At 45.9% G+C, this 17,329-nt stretch overlaps 1 protein-coding gene across 1 annotated transcript in view; it reads left to right on the top strand.

The window, feature by feature from the left end:
- The window catches only part of LOC125281757 (myomegalin-like), a 155,084-nt gene that overhangs the window by 94,368 nt on the left and 43,387 nt on the right, over nucleotides 1–17,329 (top strand). The window contains 9 exon segments of the mRNA XM_057310761.1: nucleotides 277–365; nucleotides 5,757–5,989; nucleotides 9,412–9,847; nucleotides 10,697–10,889; nucleotides 11,773–11,889; nucleotides 12,499–13,009; nucleotides 14,649–14,884; nucleotides 15,911–15,962; nucleotides 17,016–17,239. Of these exon segments, the coding sequence (XP_057166744.1) occupies nucleotides 277–365; nucleotides 5,757–5,989; nucleotides 9,412–9,847; nucleotides 10,697–10,889; nucleotides 11,773–11,889; nucleotides 12,499–13,009; nucleotides 14,649–14,884; nucleotides 15,911–15,962; nucleotides 17,016–17,239 (2,091 nt within the window).

Below are 17,329 nucleotides of genomic sequence, written 5' to 3'. Positions count from 1 at the left end.
ACCACTCTAACAGCCAGCTCCTTAGTGCAGGTCTGTGCAGTCAAAGCCAGTGAATGTTCTAAGGCTTAAGCTTCAATATTAGTAAGAAAGTATCAGTGATATAAGGCTTTTCTACAGATCTGGCACACTGGTTCCACCTTCAGCCCTACTGGCTAGGGGGCCATGCATATGGGGAAAGGAAGAAATCAGAGGCAGATGGCAAAAAGTGTAATTTTAGCTGCTGTCTGGAAGCCACCTGTAAAGGGAATCACCTTTCTCTTCTGGACTCACTTCCAGGTGCTGCTGCAGGGGACGATACCGAAGATGCTAGCACCGAGTTCACGGACAGCATTGAGGAGGAGGCTGCACACAATAGCCACCAGCAAGTAAGTCCAAGTCAGGTTCTGGGTTCCCAGGGTGGAAGGCTCATAGCCCTTTGGGGTCTGGTGGTCTCCTGTAGCCCTTGTGAGCCTAGAGTAAGAAGCTATCTTTTTATAAAAACCACTTCCCAGTCTTCTTTCCGCCCTCCCTGAGCTTCCCAGCCACCTTACCAGCCAACCCCTATCCTTACTCCACTTTTCTCTCCAATCCACCTTTTTTTTCTTTTTACTCCTTCTATCTCTTGTTCCTCCTTCCCACCTTTGCCCCTATGTACCATCTATAGCTATAGCTTCAGAAGAATTTTCACTTACAACAAGACCATGGACAGTTCCCCTCTTGGGCTTTTGTATTTGAAACACACCACAGAAGCCAGGGAGTCATCGGAGGGCTGCTTGGGGAGGTGGCAGGCCTAAGACCTGCTTCAGGAGAGTGCTCTCTGAGAGCCTCCAAGAGGACTGGAATGCTTCCAAAGCAGGGATCTGTCTTGGTGAAATCTCGTTACACAAAAGAGAATTCCGTTGGGCAACCTGACAGACCACCCAGGTTGGGACACATCAGTGACCAGCGGGTGACACTTCAAGAGCAAGCCCCCATCAAACCTCAGAACTTGGTACCCAAGGCTGAAACACTGTTCCCACCAGCCATCAGTGAAGGTGTAAGCAGCATGTTCACAAGCTCAAGAGTTGAATATCCTGGACCTCAGAGATTAAGTCACTGACATTGATCCCCTTGCACTCACTGGCACTCCTATGTGTCTCCACCTTGCCCAGTGACACTTAGCAATCATGTCTCCTGGATGAATCATGCCTGTGAGTCTCTGAGTTATGAAGGAGAAAGTGGATCATTGGTATCCATTCTTCTGCAGAAGTAGCTGGGGTTTTCCAGTAATAGCTTCCTTGGAGCTATTAAGAAAACTGCTGGGAAAATGAGGCTTTCTGGGTCTGCCTCTATACCTCCTGTAGAAGAAAAAGAGGAGACCAACAAAAAGAACCTACATGAACATTCCTTAAATCTCATAGGACTTGGCACAGTCTTTGGCTCTTGAGGACATGAGTAGTTAGTTGTCTGGGATACCTCACGTCCTCAACACCATTTCTTTACCTTCTACCAAGATCCCACTTTTGTTGCTCTAGCCACACCTGACCCTTACTTCTCCTTAAATTCTTACATGAGTTCTACTTCTCTTTTTGCTTGAACAGCTTCTTCTAAGTCCTCCTAACCAATGCTTGTGACTTTAATTATGTAAACTACTACCCCTCTGGACAGATCCCTCTGCCTCGCACTCCTTAATGTTACTGAGGAGCTTTGGGGAGAAGAGAGGGATCTGCAAGATAAGCAAATGTCCACTCCAAGAGTTAGATTGGGATGTCAGTGGTCACTGGTGGTTATTGCTGCTGTGGACAGGATTAGCTTCAGAAAAAGTGAACAAGAGACACAGATGTGAAGCATCTTCCTATAGCGTAGCATGGAGCAAATGCCCAGACCACATTTTGAGAAGGTCAGTTCAACCCTGGAATAAACCTTTACATTGGGGCATGTGTATTTCCCTTGCAATGTCTGCCCTATTACTTGGCCGAGATACTTAATAAATTATTAGTCCACCTTTCTATGAGGGCTTGACTCATGATAAACAAATTTAGGTACCTGCCAGATGAAGAATATCTTGGGGAAGCATCATTTTCTTTCCATCACCTTTCCTTGAAAATCAATCTCTAGTTTTGGGTAGGAGGAACCTTGGTGTATGATATCATTGTAAATTCACTTCAACCTTTCTGGAGTTTGAGGGCGTGACTCTCCTGCTGCCAAATAAATAAAGCTTGTTTTGCTGTAACTGTTTTGTGTCCAGATTCTCAAAACTGTGTGTGCTGGTTTCTGGGGAAATAGTCCCTTACAATCAGGCTCTGAGTTCCTCCTTGCTGTGTCCTTGGAAGGTAAACTTTACTCAACACCAAGCTACCTTCCTACCTCGGGCTTACCCAGACTTCCCCTCACAAACACATCCCACTTGGTGTTCCTTCCACAGCAAGAGCTATCTTTTGGCCAAAGCAAGTTGCTTCATCCCTATTTTTTTTTAATAATAATTTTTTATTATGTTATGTTAGTCACCATACATGTAAAGTTCCATGATTCATTACTTGCGTATAACACCCAGTGCCCCATGCAATACGTGCCCTCCTTATTTTTAGATTCATTTACATGAGGAAGTCTCAGGTCTGGCTATGTTGGTAATTTTCCCTAAGTATCTCCCAGAAAATCCCATTCTCAAGCAAATGTAAGGTCTGTAATAACTAGGAAATGCCTGTGTAACGAATCAAGCATTGCCTTTCTTCTTTTGAACTTTTTCAGTGGAAAAAAGTTAATCAAGAATCAAGATTCAAATGCAATGAAGGAGAAAAAAGTCAGTAGACTTAGTGTGAAGAACTTGAGAAAAAATCATTAATGACCTTCATGGGTGTGAGAACTGATTTACATTTACCTATGTCATAGGGTAAAAAGAAAACAACTCAATTCAAATAAGAGATCAGACATGTAGGGTCAAAGGAAACCCAGTACACACAAAAAAGGTTTAATTATACCATGGAAGCACTAGAACAGATGAATTAGGAAATGGCCAGTGGGGAGGAACCTGTAAGAGATATGATTAACAATAGACCTAAAGGATTCATCCTACCACCACATACTGAAAGCCCTGGGGTTTTATTTGGGGAAAATGTAGAAATATCGACTTTCCATGGATGAGAAAGAAAAACTGATTAAAAGCTAGATTCTGAATCATTTTTCATGCATTTACATTTTAATTTTAAAGATAGCCAAAGTAAGCTCCCTTTGACACAGAACCCAAATTAGCTTGGAAACAAATCATAGCTCTATTTTCTAATTTTAAAGTGGGAAATTAGACCAGGTGTACGTTCAGGCCCTTTCTGGTATTGACATTCTGTGGTTCTTATTTTTTTTCTTTTTAAAGAAACTAGGTATATTTAAATCAATAGAATATCACATAGATGCAGAAGGAAGTTTAAAAATAGATAGGTACAGCTGGGGCACCTGGGTGGCTCAGTCAGCTGGGCAGCCAGCTATTGATCTCCACTCAGGTCTTGATCTCGGGGTCATGAGTTCAGGCCCTGCGTTAGGCTCCTCACTGGGTGTAGAGCCTACCTTAAAAAAAAAAAAAGATAGGTATCATTAAAGTGAGGGGTTTTTTTTTTTTTAGATTTTATTTATTTATTTGAGAGAGAGAGAGAGAGCACGAGCAGGGGGTAAGGGTAGGGGGAGAGGGACAAGCAAACTCCCCTGCTGAGCAGGGATACCGACGCAGGGCTCAATCCCAGGACCCCAGGATGATGACCTGAGCCAATGGCAGACGCTTGACCAAATGAGCCACCCAGGCACCCCGAGATGAGATGTTATTTTTAAAGAGAAGGAACACTTAGGTTTTAGAGAGATATAAAGTGCCCATATTCAAAGCTGATGGCAATGTTTATTTATTTATTTATTAAAGGTTTTATTTATTTATTTGAGAGAGAGAGAGCACAAGCAGGGGCAGAAGGGGAAGCAGACTCCCCGCTGAGAAGGGAGCCCAATGTGGGGCTCAATCCCAGGACCCTGAGATCATGCACGACCTGAGCTGAAGGCAGACACTTACCCGACTGAGCCACCCAGGCGCCCTGGCAATGTTTATTTCAGTTAAGTTAGTTGGAAAGGGTTTATACAGAAAGGTGACATCACATAGTTTTAATGAGAGGTTGAGGTCCTAAATTTTCAAAAGTGGTTTTATCCAGTCTCCCGTTCTTTGTTTTGTCCCAAGTGCTTGGTGGCACATATGGAGATAGGACAGTGTAACTGAGCCCAGCAGCAGAGCCAGGGAGACAAATGTCAGGCTCAGAGCCCTAAGAATGCCTGGGAAATGAGCAACTGTGTCTATGCATCTTTCTTCATTCTCTTTCTTTGCAACCTCAACTGCTGTGCTACTAAACGCCATGGCACATACATGCCATGAACCAACTCCACCCATACAGCCTACGTCTTACTACACTCAGTTACAAGCAAAAGTCTATGGCTTTGTGCCAGGCCAAGCAGCTCTGTCAATCATAGATCCGTTTAAGCTGCTCTGGGCCCTGTTCTGTTCAATATATTTGTGACCTGAATGAAGATACAAAGCATATAATTAATTCTACAAATCATCCCCAACTGAGTGGGTACTACTTGATTTATGGAGAGCCACATAAAATATTTTGAGGACTTGGATCATTGAGAAATGATTCTGGATAGCCAGAATGCATTTGCCAGCAACAAGTACAAGTCACACTATTAATACAGATAGAAGGAACAGCAAGAGCTAGAAATATATGTGGGAGAGAGGTGGAAAACTGGGAGATCAAAATAGACCCGAAGCTAAGTAGAACCCCAAAGTGCAGTCACAGAGCGGAGAAAGAAGCCACATGGCTTTGGGATGTATTAAATGTATTAAAATTCATATTGGATGGATGGACAAGAAATGCTTGCACCAAAATACTTAGTCATACAGTGAGTGCGTTCTCATACTCAGGTTTTAGTTTCTCATACTTTTAAAAGTGTGGGGGAAACTGGAGAGGAGCCCAAGATGAACAATAAGACAGTCTTAAAAAAATTCTTTGAGGAAAAGCTACATGATCTCCTTGAGTTGACGCACTGAAGAGTCACTTCAGGAGTATCCCCAAAACATAGAAAGGTGTTGGGAAGTTATTTCCGCCTTGTTTTCTTCTCAGGTGCTTAGATTTGTAGAGAGAATTTGCCTGGCAGCGTCAGCACAAGGGTGATAACCAACACGTGGGCAGGTGGCCTCACTTTACCTTCTCTGTAGTTATAGGGCGTGATTCTCCTGCTGCCAGTGAAATTAAGCTGCTGTTTTACTTGTAGCTGAGTGCCTTCTGTCTTCGTCTTCCTTTTTAGGGCCTGAGGGGCAGACATGGCCTTAGGCTTTGAGAGCTGGTGTCTCAAGCCGAGGTCTTTGTAGTCAAGGACTCAGATGTTGTGGAGTCAAGGAAGTTTCCCATCTTGTAAGAAGCCTCTCAGGGGACTCTGTCTCCCAGGAAGAGAAGAATCACAGCACCCACACTCTCCAGTCCTGTGTAAACCTCATGTGTTTGCACTGGGTTTTGATATATGATGTGCTTGTGTTTTTTTCTCACCAACATCTGGATGCTGCTCTTCCTGCCCATGGCAGCAATCCCCCCTGCCCTCTTGTGTCCTCCCCACCCAGACCAGTCTCCAGAACCCTTATGGCTGAGGAAGTCCTTAGGGCGAGCTCATTTTAGGGCTGCCTTTTTTGTTCCTATTAAAGGCTGCCTTTGCAATCTGATGTTCCTCTTGGATCCTCTCTCCTGACCTAACTTCTTTAAATTATGATTTTCTTTCAGATCATCAAGGTGGCCTTGGAGAAGAGCCTGGCAGCTGTGGAGACCCAGAATGTATGTCTTCCCCCTCCTTCCTCAACAGGAGGGGACAATAACAGAGGTCTTCAGGAGGAAATGCTCCACCTGAGGGCTGAGATCCACCAGCACTTAGGGGAGAAGAGGAGAGCTGAGGGGGAACTGAAGGAGCTAAAGGCTCAAATTGAGGAAGCAGGATTCTCCTCTGTGGCCCACATCAGGTAGGACACCACCCAGAGAAGGAAAGCCTGTCCACCGAGAGGCCACCATAGCCAAGGAGTTCACCTTGCTGCAGCCAAGGCATTTGTGCTGCTGTAGGGCTTCTTGGTCCACATCAAGCTCCATGTGTTAATGGTTCAAATTCTTTAGAGAAAACTCAATAATATTGGATAATGGTGATCATTCAAATTATTTAAATCTGGTCTTAATTCAGTACAATAGTGCCCATTATTAGCCATGTATTCATGAGTGAAAATCTCCCAGTTGTATGACAGGTGTTGCTCTTTTGCATTGACTGGAACATAGGAGAAATCTCCTACTACCCATGATGCTTCACTGCTGTGTGTGGAACCCAAATAGTCCATGAGGGAGGAGGATTTTTACAGGGGCCCCTTTGTTTCCACTCAGCTCTCTCTTAGCAGCATGAATCCCTAAATCATGGAATAGCAATGTTAATAATCTCTGCTGTTTTGTTAACTTTACAAAAGTGGTATATAGCTGATTCATTGGTTAGATTGGCCACTCTGTTTTTTTAAAATATTTTATTTATTTATTTGAGAAAGAGAGAGACAGAGATAGGGTGAACAGAGGTGGGGAGGAGAGGGAGAAGCAGACTCCCTGCTGAGCAGGGAGCCCGATGTGGGGCTCAGTCCCAGGACCCTAGGTTCATGACCTGAGCCGAAGGCAGGCACTTAACCAACTGAGCCACTTGGGTGCCCCTGGCTACTCTGTTTTTAAAGGCATTTTTTCAAAAGATGCTTGGGGAGCATGCTGATAATGTAGGGCTAATCCATTCACTCCTTCATTCATCCCTGAGGGTCATAATCATTGTGGCCTGTTGTTTAGAACACAGCAGTGCAAAAGTACAAATTTAAATCCATGCCCTATTGTTTCCCTTCCTATTATGTGCCACGTAAACATCCCCACGTCATAGAATAATCTTAGCGCTGAAGAGGACCTTGGCGTCTAGCCTAATCCTTATTTCAAAGTCAAGAAAACTCTGGTCTAAAAAGTTCTAGCAACTTGCTCAAAGTTGCATATTAGTCCATGGCTAGACCCCTGCCTCCCAATTTTTAATATCTAAGCCTATTCTTCTATGCTATATACTTTGTCAAACAATCTTGGAAGTATTCTTGTGATCATCCTTCATGCTGGTTCTTTCACTCTGAATTACCATGATATTTCTCCTCCTCCTCCTCCTCCTCCTCCTCCTCCTCCTCCTCCTCCTTCTTCTTGTTCTTCAGAAAGAGAGATCAAGTGGGGGAGGGGTGGAGGGAGAAGGAGACAGAGTCTTAAGCAGGCTCCATGCCTGGTGTGGAGCTTGATGTGGGGCTCAGTCTCACAACCCTGAGATCATGACCCGAGCTGAAATCAAGAGTTGGACGTTTAACTGACTGAGTCACCCAGGCACCCCCATGATATTTCTTTCTACTGAAGTGAAATTCTACTTAAGCGAAAGCGTAAGGTTTTTGTTTTTGTTTTTAAAATAAGCTCTATGCCCAACATGGGGCTTGAAGTCATAACCTCAAGATCAAGAGTTGTGTGCTCTACTGACTGAACCAGCCAGGTGCCACAAGCAAAGTTTTGCTTCACTTTTTTTATGTGTAAACTTGATTAAGCTCATGGGTAAGAACAGTACATCTCTTTTGATCATACAGCTGAATATACAATCAAACCAAATGCAGATACCTCCATGGACTATTTTCTTTTTTCTCCGGAGTTACTAAACTGAAACTCTGAGCTCTCCACACAACCTTAAGAATCACAGATACTGTGGAAGACAGAATCTATCAAACGAAGAGCCTATCTTTTGAGGACACTTTGTTGAGCTTTGCTTTCATCGGTTTGTGTCGTGAAAACAGTGGAGTTTTTCCCCAAAACATGAAGCTAGAACATAATATCAAATATTCTTTTCCATACTACACATGTGTTGCCTTCTCTCCATCTTACACCTCAGTTTTGGCAAAATGTCGCCCTTCCTCTCCATTGAGGAAACTCTCCTGGATAGTCTATCTGATTCCTGTGTCCTAAAGTATTTTCTTCCTTGATTCACACTAGATAAGCCCTGCTCTTGGTTCCAAGACTTCAGGATTCTAATCTAACTGTGCATCCTTCCAGGTGTGAATCACTTGTTTTCTTTGCCTCTTCTAGTCAGCGGTTCTCAAAGTAGCGTGCTAAGGATCACCCAGAGAACCTGAGTAAAATGTAGATCCGTAAGCCTTAGCTCTAAAGTTGTTGTTTTTTTTTTTTAAAGCACCTCATAGGATTCTGATGGTAGTACTTTTCAAGTCTGAAGCTAGTACAGCAGAATAAAAGGACTGCTCTGTTGAAGACCCTGAGCTTACCAGACCATATATGCTAGTTCATTTAAGCATCCAGTAACTCTACTAGGTACGAGTTATCCTCATGTTATGTAAAAGGAGACTGAGGCTCAAAGAGGTTAAGCAAACTGCCTACTTAAATGAATTGCCTTGTTAAAGCCATGGTTGTTTTTTTTAATCATTTCCATCCAAACTTGGTGAAGGGTATGGTGGGAAGTAAGGATGGAATCTAGAATGTCTTGGTGAAAATTAGTTGTTTATCCATTTTATTTCTTCTGCAAATGTGAATGTTCTATGTGGCAGGATTTGTGAAGGCTCTGGGGATACAGGTGAACAGGACAGAAAGAGTCCCTGACCTCATGAAGATGATCCATCACAAGAGCCAGACATAAAGCAAAGAATTACAGAAGTGCAATTGATTGTAGTTCTAGATTGGTATTATTTAATTCTTTTGTTCCTAGGTCCCACTTTCTCATCCAGTGGTTGAAAACTGACTGATGATAACTAATAGAATTGTAGAATCCATAATAAATTTGTCTAGGCAAGGTCTTTCTTATTGTTTTGTCTTCCTTAACACTGTAAGTACCCTTGTTTATTCCAGAAGCCACTGAAAATTAGAACATGAGGCTGAGGGGATGCCTGGGTGGCTCAGTCAGTTGAGCATCGATCATCAGCTCAGGTCATGATCCCAGGGTCCTAGGACTGAGCCCCGCGTTGGGCTCCTGCTCAGCGGGAGCCTGCTTCTCCCTCTCCCTCTGCTCCCACTTGTGCTCTTTCTATCTCAAATAAATAAAATCTTAAAAAAAAAAAACAAAAAAAAACATGAGGCTGAATGACCAGGGTAAAGACAACTAGACCGGGTGTGTTGAGTCCAAGATTTTTAGGGACTGTGTTGTCACCAGGTGGCTATGGAAGTGTGGGCAAGTCTCTCCTCTTCTTGAGTTTTGGTTTCCTTGTCTATCAAATAAGGGAGTCCTTGTTGGTCTCTGAGGTGGCTTCATGCTTTGGGGGTATCTCTGAGTCTCTGCTGGACCAAGATGGGGACTACAGGAAGCGAGGCCGAGAGCGGAGCCAGCCCCTCATTGTGTGTGTGTTTCCTGCAGGAACACCATGCTGAGCCTTTGCCTTGAGAATGCAGAGCTGAAAGAGCAGATGGGAGAAGAAATGTCTGATGGATGGGAGACCGAGGAAGACAAGGAGAAGGGCGAGGTGACAGTGGAAACTGTGGTAGCCAGAGGGGGTCTGAGTGAGAATAGCCTTCAGGCTGAGTTCAGAAAGCTCCAGGGAAAACTGAAGAATGCCCACAACATCATCAACCTCCTCAAAGAACAGCTGGTGCTAAGCAGCAAGGACGGAAATAGTAAACTTAGTCCAGAGCTCCTTGTGCACCTGGCCCGGGAGATTGACAGAATTAATACAGCGCTGGTCTGTTCTCCTGAGAAGCCCCAACGCCAAGAAGAGGAGCCCGTGACCATAAGGCCCTGCCCCAGACCCCAGGGCCTTGACCTTGGGGCTGCACTCATAGTGGATGGCCACCAAGTAAGTGCGGGATTAGATGGAATGAAAGACCTGTGGAGAAGGGCTGGAGGTAACAGTGTTTACCTTAAACAGTTCTGCCCCATGGGTCATGAGGGTCTGAGGAAGGGCACCTTTGCCCCCAAGCAGTGGTAATAATATTGTATACACATTCAGCCTTTATAAAAGCTTTTACAACCTTATCTCATAAATATTAATTGGGTGATTACTTTTTCATAAATATTTCTTCAGCACTTAATTTTCCAGATGACACAGTAGGCATTGGGCAGCAGGCAGTAAGACCTGGTCTCTGCCCTGTAAGTACGCAGTACGGTGGGGAAAGATGGCACGAAACAGATCATTTCAATAGGATGTGGTATAGGGATGCCTGGGGGTTAAGGCAGCCCAGACAAGTGGTGTGTAATGACATCTCTCCTTATCCCTGCCATTTTCATCACAGCTCATCCCAGGTGTCTGTTCCTGAGCCACAGGAGGGGCTGTCAGGATCCTCATAATGGGAGGGGCTTTGCTGAGTATTGAGTAAATAGGGAATATAGAGGATTTGGGGGGGGGGGGACAAGGGTGGGGCAGGAGCACAGGGAGAGATGAGGAGAGGTGTCTACCCTTCTCTTTTCAACCACTGCACCAACATATACTGAGAGCTCCTCACTGGACTCTACTGGCGCTGTAGTATGTGCTGTAGATACAGAGATGAATAAAACACGATCCTAGCTCTGCAGGAGCTCGGAGCTGGAAAGCAAGCCACTACCAAAGGCTGTGAGGAATGCTGTAACAAACCCATGAGTAAAGTCCACAGGTTCAGAAAGGGAAGGAGCCGTGACTGGCTGGTCCCTGTGCTGGCTCTTTTCACAGCTGGATAACTGGCCCCAGGCCCGAGACCCTGGGCCTCAGTCAGAATTTAGCCTTCCTGGATCCACCAAGCACCTGCACTCCCAGTTGGCCCAATGCAAACAACGCTATCAGGATCTCCAGGAGAAGCTGCTGATATCAAAAGCCACAGTCTTTGCCCAGGCCAACCAGCTGGAGAAATACAGAGTCATGCTTAGTAAGTCTTAGGTTCACCATCACCAAGGTGTCTGTCTTCTCCCTGAGAAACTACATGCTTTGCAGACTTCCCTTTTCTTTCCCAGCCTCAAAACAAATTTAATCCTGACCAGGTCCTAGAACTGTGGAAATGCATATTTAACTTCAGTTTTTGCACCTGGCAGAGAAGAATAAAGAACAAAGCAAGTTTGCAGTGACCATATAGGGAGGAAATGGGCCAACATTTGGGTTTGCTGATTTCTGGTATAGTCAGCAAAATGCTTTACATCTCTCAACATATACTGATAGTTCCTCTACTCCTCTTGGCACCAAACCATATTCTTCAAAAATATGTCATCACCATTGGTTTAGAATCCATGCTTTCTAGTAGAGCTTCCTGGGGTGATGGAAATGCTTATGGGGCACGTGAAATGTGGCTAGTTCAACTTGGGAGTTTTATTTAATTTTTATTAATTTAATATGAAGTAGTCACATGTGGCTGATAGCTATCTTATAGAACAGTATGGATCTCGATGTTTTAGGACTCTAAATTAGTTCAGCTCCATTCACGTATTTACTGAGCCTCTGTGGATAAAGCAGTTGCTGGTTTCACTGGGGCTTCTAGGGATGATGATTTGTATAATACCCAACTTAAAGATGTCTGGTCCCTACAAAGTCTCAGTTGTTGGAGGTGAGATCATCAGTGGCAAACAGGCTCATCCTGGTGCAAGGAAGTCCTGCCTGGAGTGGGTGGTCTTTTCTCCCACTTGAGTCCAAAGAACCATCCATCCCACTCTGGCTCTGACCTCCCTGTCCCCTGAGGGCTAGGGCACATGCCACTGAGGTTGAGGGGGTACGTGGGACATTCAGAGCCTCCGTGACACCCTCTGTCTCTTCCCACGCAGGTGAATCCTTGGTGAAGCAGGACAGCAAGCAGGTGCAGGTGGACCTCCAGGACCTGGGCTATGAGACCTGCGGCCGAAGTGAGAATGAGGCTGAGCGGGAGGAGAGCACCAGTCCTGGTAGGAACACAAGGGAAGGGCTCACCTGGCCTCCCTGGAGTCGGCCTTCACATCTAGGAGCTGTTAACCAGTCCCACACCTGATGAGGAGTAGGGCTGAGGGGGTGCTGTAGACTGAAGGGGACCCCAGGACTAGCAAGGCACAGTAAGTTTGGCAGAGAAGTCTTATCCAATCTGAGGCTGAGTGTGAGTTGGAATGTCTCTAGTTTTCAACATACTCTGTTAATTAAGAGAAGAAAAGTTTTATCCAACAGATGATCGTCTAAGGCTGACTTTTTCATGAAGAAACCAGATGAGCTTTCGGAGATATGCAAACCCTCAGCTAAAAAGACCTGTTTTTCCATCATTAAAGGACTTTGACTGTAGGGACACCCACCAAACTAAATCGAGAAAAGAAAAAACACTCCGTGCAGTAGAAGGTGACTGTGCCTCATCTGCAGGGCTGTTGAGTGGATAAGAAATACCAGGTTTGAATGCTAGTAAAGTGCAGGGCTGAATAAAGTCCCGCTTCAACTTTTTCTCTAGGACTTCTTATCCCTAGCACCAAAGCTGCTCCAGCTACAGCAGCATGCATAGCTTTATTCAGGAGGATGTCTTTGTCTTTTCTCAGAGTGTGAGGAGCATAACAGCCTCAGGGAAACCATCCTGATGGAGGGGCGCCTGGGCTCCCCAGCGGCCAGCTCCCCAGGGAAGAAACCCTTGGAGAGCCCTCGAGGGAAGCAGGAGGAGTTCCAGGCATATGGAAAGTCGGAAGACATCTCTGTCCTACATAAGGACAACAGAGACCTGAAGGCCCAGCTGCAGAATGCCAACAAGATCATTCAAAACCTCAAGAGCCGGGTTCGGTCCCTCTCAGTTACAAGCGATTATTCATCTAGTCTGGAGAGACCTCGAAAGCTGAAGGCCGTTGGCACCCTCGAGGGATCCTCACCTCACAGTGTCACTGATGAAGATGAGGGGTGGCTCTCTGATGGCACTGGGGCTTTCTACCCCCCGGGGCTTCAGGCTAAAAAGGATCTGGAGAGTCTGATCCAGAGAGTGGCCCAGCTGGAGGCCCAGCTCCCGAAAACTGGAGTGGAAGGGAAGCTGGCAGAGGAGCTGAGATCAGCCTCATGGCCTGGGTAAGAGGGGCACTCTTTGGACCCTTATTTGATTGATGATGTCTAAGTTTGTGTTGGAGGTGGGCTAGCCCAGGCAGGTAGAAGAGAGAACCTATCAGGGCAATCAGAAGAACACCCGCTTAAATGCTAGGCCTAGATCTGAAGACAGGTCAGTAGGCCCTGCTGGGAGACACCAGGTCTCTGAGATCTCCTCTCAGGAATCTATTAGTAAAGCGACCGGATATGTGGTGTCGTAGTAAGACTGGAGCCAGACTGCCTGGGTCTGAATCCTAGCTCTGACTTCCTAACTGTATAACTTACTTAGACTTTCTGGGCCTCTTTCCTTACCTATTAAATGAGGAGAGTAAGAGAACCTATCTCAAAGGGTAGTTATTGGGTTTAAATGAATTAGTATAAGTGCTTATAATTGCTTAACATATATTAAGCTCTCAGTACTACTTACCATAACTGATACTGTTATTGATACTTTGTATTGAAAAACACTGGGTAGACTTCTATCTAGGTATCTGTCCTTGTTATTTGCACTGAATGTCAAACCATCCAAAAGCTTAGTGGCCTCAAACAATAATTTATGTGGATTGACGGGGCTCAGCAGAGTGGCTCTCACTTGGGGGTCTCTCATGGGGCTGCTGTCCAGTGGTGGCTGGAGATGGACATAGCTTCTTCCTTGATGTGTCTGGCAATGTGGTGCTCCTTGGCGTCTCCCTTTCCACCCTTGGCTTCTCGTCTTCCAGGGCCTTTCTTCCTGGGGTGGGCCTCTCACAGTATGGTGGTCCCAGGGTGGTTCCACTTCTACATGGCAGCTGGCTTCCAACTGACAGGAAGTAGAAGTTGCCAAGACAGTTAAGAGCTACTCCTGGGCTTGGCACAATGTCGCTTCCATCATTACCTCGGTCGTGGTGGTCACAGAGCTTGCCCAAATTTAAGGAGGTGGAGAACAGCCTCTACCTGCTAATGAGAGAAGGGACAAAGGCACATTTACAAAACATCATGTGGAACAGGAACTTGCGTAACAGCCATCTTGGCAAAATACAGTCTGCCGTAATATAGACGGTCTTCCAAATAGAAGGCACGAAAGATCCTATCTAGACTTAAGGATTAAGTGATTCCTTCCCCTCCCCCCATGTTGGTTTGTTTGTTTATTTTACATATGCTCTCCACCCAATGTGGGGCTTGAACTCACGAACCTGATATCAGGAGTCGTGTGCTCTTCTGACTGAGCCAGCCTGGTGTGCCAGGATTAAGTGATTCTAATCGCTGAATTTATTTTTATTTATTGTGTTTGTTGAGTATCTACTCAATAAATACATTTAGTGTTTCTTGAGTATCAACGGTGAATCTACACTCTACTAGTCCTGTGAGGAATGTAAAATTTGGCATTGTATTTACATCCACAGGACTTAGGATTCTTCTGGACATATGACTAATACGTATAAAACAGCGTAAGAACGATGGCACACTAAATTGATGTCGCGTATCAGAGCAGGATTTACTCTTAAATACCTTCTTTGGTTTCTGTGCCAGAATTTGGCGTGGGGGACCTCCTTAGAGATGTTCTCACGGAAATCTCTATTGAAGGCCCATAATTTAACATTCACTCATTTTCCTTCTTATTTTTTCCTCTTGTCTCCTGTATTAGGAAATATGACTCCCTGATTCAGGATCAGGCCCGAGAGCTGTCGAACCTACGCCAAAAGATGCGAGAAGGCAGAGGTATCTGTTATCTTCTCACCCAGGATGCCAAAGATACAGTAAAATCTTTTAAGGACCTTCTTGGGAGCAATGACATTGACTACTACCTGGGGCAGAGCTTCCGGGAGCAGCTCACCCAGGGAAGCCAGCTGACAGAGAGGCTTACCAGCAAACTCAGCACCAGTAAGTTGACCATACAGCTTTGGCACACACTCAGTCACTCCCACAGCTCCAGGCCCAGGTGGCCACCACACCTCCACCACAGCCTTTTCACCCAGGTCCTGCTTCCACTTCATTTCCTGGGGCCATCGCAGGATCAGGACTGGCTGGTGGGGAGCACTGAGGAGGAACACAGGGTTGGGGAGTTCATGATTGCAATGGCAGAAACTGGAGCACTCGTGGCAAGTGGCCTTTAGGAAAGCAGGCTGTGTCCATCCAGTGCTAAGGGGGAGAAAGGGAGAAGAGATCGGAGGACCTCGTCATAGTGAAAAGAGTCTGACCTGAGAATTGCAAGACTCAAGCTGTGCCCTGGATGCCGCCATTAACTTGCTTTGGGCAATGACTTAGCCTTTCAGTGTCTGTCTCTTTGTTTATTTCATGGTGTCGTACATGAATATAACCCCAATATAGTGAAAGCACCCTGCCCTTTGGATGTGATTTGGACACTGAATGTCATAGTGCAAGGGCTAGGAATGTTGGTTATCATTGGAGCTCTTTACTTAGAAAACATTTCCTGGGAGTAACCCAGGGAGTACAGCAGGATCCGAGTTGGGGGCCAGACATCCCACATGCTGGTGGCAGGTGCAGAGGTGGGACAGGGCGGTTTGTCATCTCCTCGGAGCAAGAGTGGGTTCCACATGAATGCTGTGATGGGACACACAGCATACATCTGCGAGTCAGTCTGTGGCAGGCTTGGAAGCTGGAATGGTCCAGAGAGAAGCTGGGCAAGTGCCTTTTAAACTTCTTTGCATTGATTTAGGGCAGAGGAAGTCATGATGCTGTTCACCAGGTCAGGGGAGGTCTGCCTGGTGAGCTCAAGAGAGCCTAAAGGTCTCCCCTCCGAGGATACAGTCTGCAGCCTTCCCAAGTAATTCTCCTACATGTCCTGGACATACACAGAGGAGTCACCATTCTGTACTTGTGCATTTATAATGTGGGAAGTGGGACCTGTTTAATTTCTTACCATTTCTTTCTGAATTTGGCTTACAGAGGATCATAAAAGTGAGAAAGATCAAGGTGGACTTGAACCGCTGGCCCTCAGGTAATTTGAAATAGGATCAGGAACAAGGCCCAAGGGGTCCAGGGTGGCTGCAACTTCGCAGATCAGGGAGGGGAAATGCTGATTATAATGAATTCATTTATTCATGGAACACCTTAGCCTAATTCTTTACGCTCTTTTGCCATAATTCTGTTGATTTCTATTTGCATATTTATTCTCCAGGCTTGGTAAACTAGAGTTGGTCTGACCCAACAGTAAACTAACCAGGGTCCAGGGGCCCTTGGCACCCCCAGAGTTCTCCTCTGCTTTCCTCCTTTGTGCTACTAAGTTGGCTTACCCTGAGTTGAGTTGGCAGCTAGTTTAATAATCGTTCAATTTCCTTGGGGGAAAAAAAGAATCAAAGAACCACAGTACAGTTCCTAGGGGGGAAAGGCCTGGACGTTGCAGATGCCTGGGAGGCTGCAGTATCTCAGGAACCAGTTTTCCATGAATCACTGCATAGACTCTTATCATGTGTAGTAAAATACAGGCTCAAAATCTGTTGTAGCCACCAGTTCAAGCCCCTCTGTGTCAGAAGTGTGCTTTAGACCACTTTTTAGACCATTCTCAGAATACCTGTCATGAAGAGCAAAGTGTTTTGGTTCTGTTTTCATTTCTGATCCATCACAGACACATACGTGGGCTGTACCCTCAATCAGCCAGATGATTCCACGCATCCTGCTCTTGGTTGTCAGTGGCAATGCCAAGATGCTGTATGTTTCTCACTGCTCACCTTCAGTTACTGTACTTACCTTCTTGGAGACTGATAACCAACAGCTCTGCTGGGGCCACACTTGGAGCAGCTGTGCTTTAGAGGGCTGGCTGGGGCTCCGCTAGTCCCCAGCATCTCATGGGGCCAGTGCCCTGGGTGGCTATTGCACCTCCTCCTCCCTCTGCACCCCACCTACCCTCCGCCCCTAATCAGTGATAGGTTACTTTGATCGTTCTTTGCCAGAATGGTTCCCTTGACTCCTGCAGCTTTTCCCGTGTGCCTTAGTCAGGACTAGTTGGTCCGGTGACCTTGGCTTCACCTGTTGTCCCCCTTCACCCTATTAGGCTCAGCAGGGAGCTGCAGGAGAAGGAGAAAGTGATTGAGGTCCTGCAGGCCAAGGTGGATGCCCGGTCCCTCACGCCCTTCAGTAGCCATGCCTTGTCGGACTCCCAGCGCTCTCCCAGCAGCTCCTCCTTCCTGTCTGATGAGCTGGAAGCCTGCTCTGACATGGATGTAGCCAGCGAGTACACGCACTATGAAGAGAAGAAGGCTCTGCCTGGCCACTCAGGTAGCCTCTGCTTTCTGGGTGGTACCACTTTTCTCCAGGCGGAGAGGAGACTTCTGTAGCCAGGCCTTATAGCTCCACCTCGGTGTGTAT

This window comes from Ursus arctos, unplaced genomic scaffold (genome assembly GCF_023065955.2).
Source record: "Ursus arctos isolate Adak ecotype North America unplaced genomic scaffold, UrsArc2.0 scaffold_12, whole genome shotgun sequence".
In the NCBI taxonomy this organism is placed as follows: domain Eukaryota; kingdom Metazoa; phylum Chordata; class Mammalia; order Carnivora; family Ursidae; genus Ursus; species Ursus arctos.
Note: the sequence above shows the minus strand (reverse complement) of the source record. Positions and strands in the feature narration are given on the sequence as shown.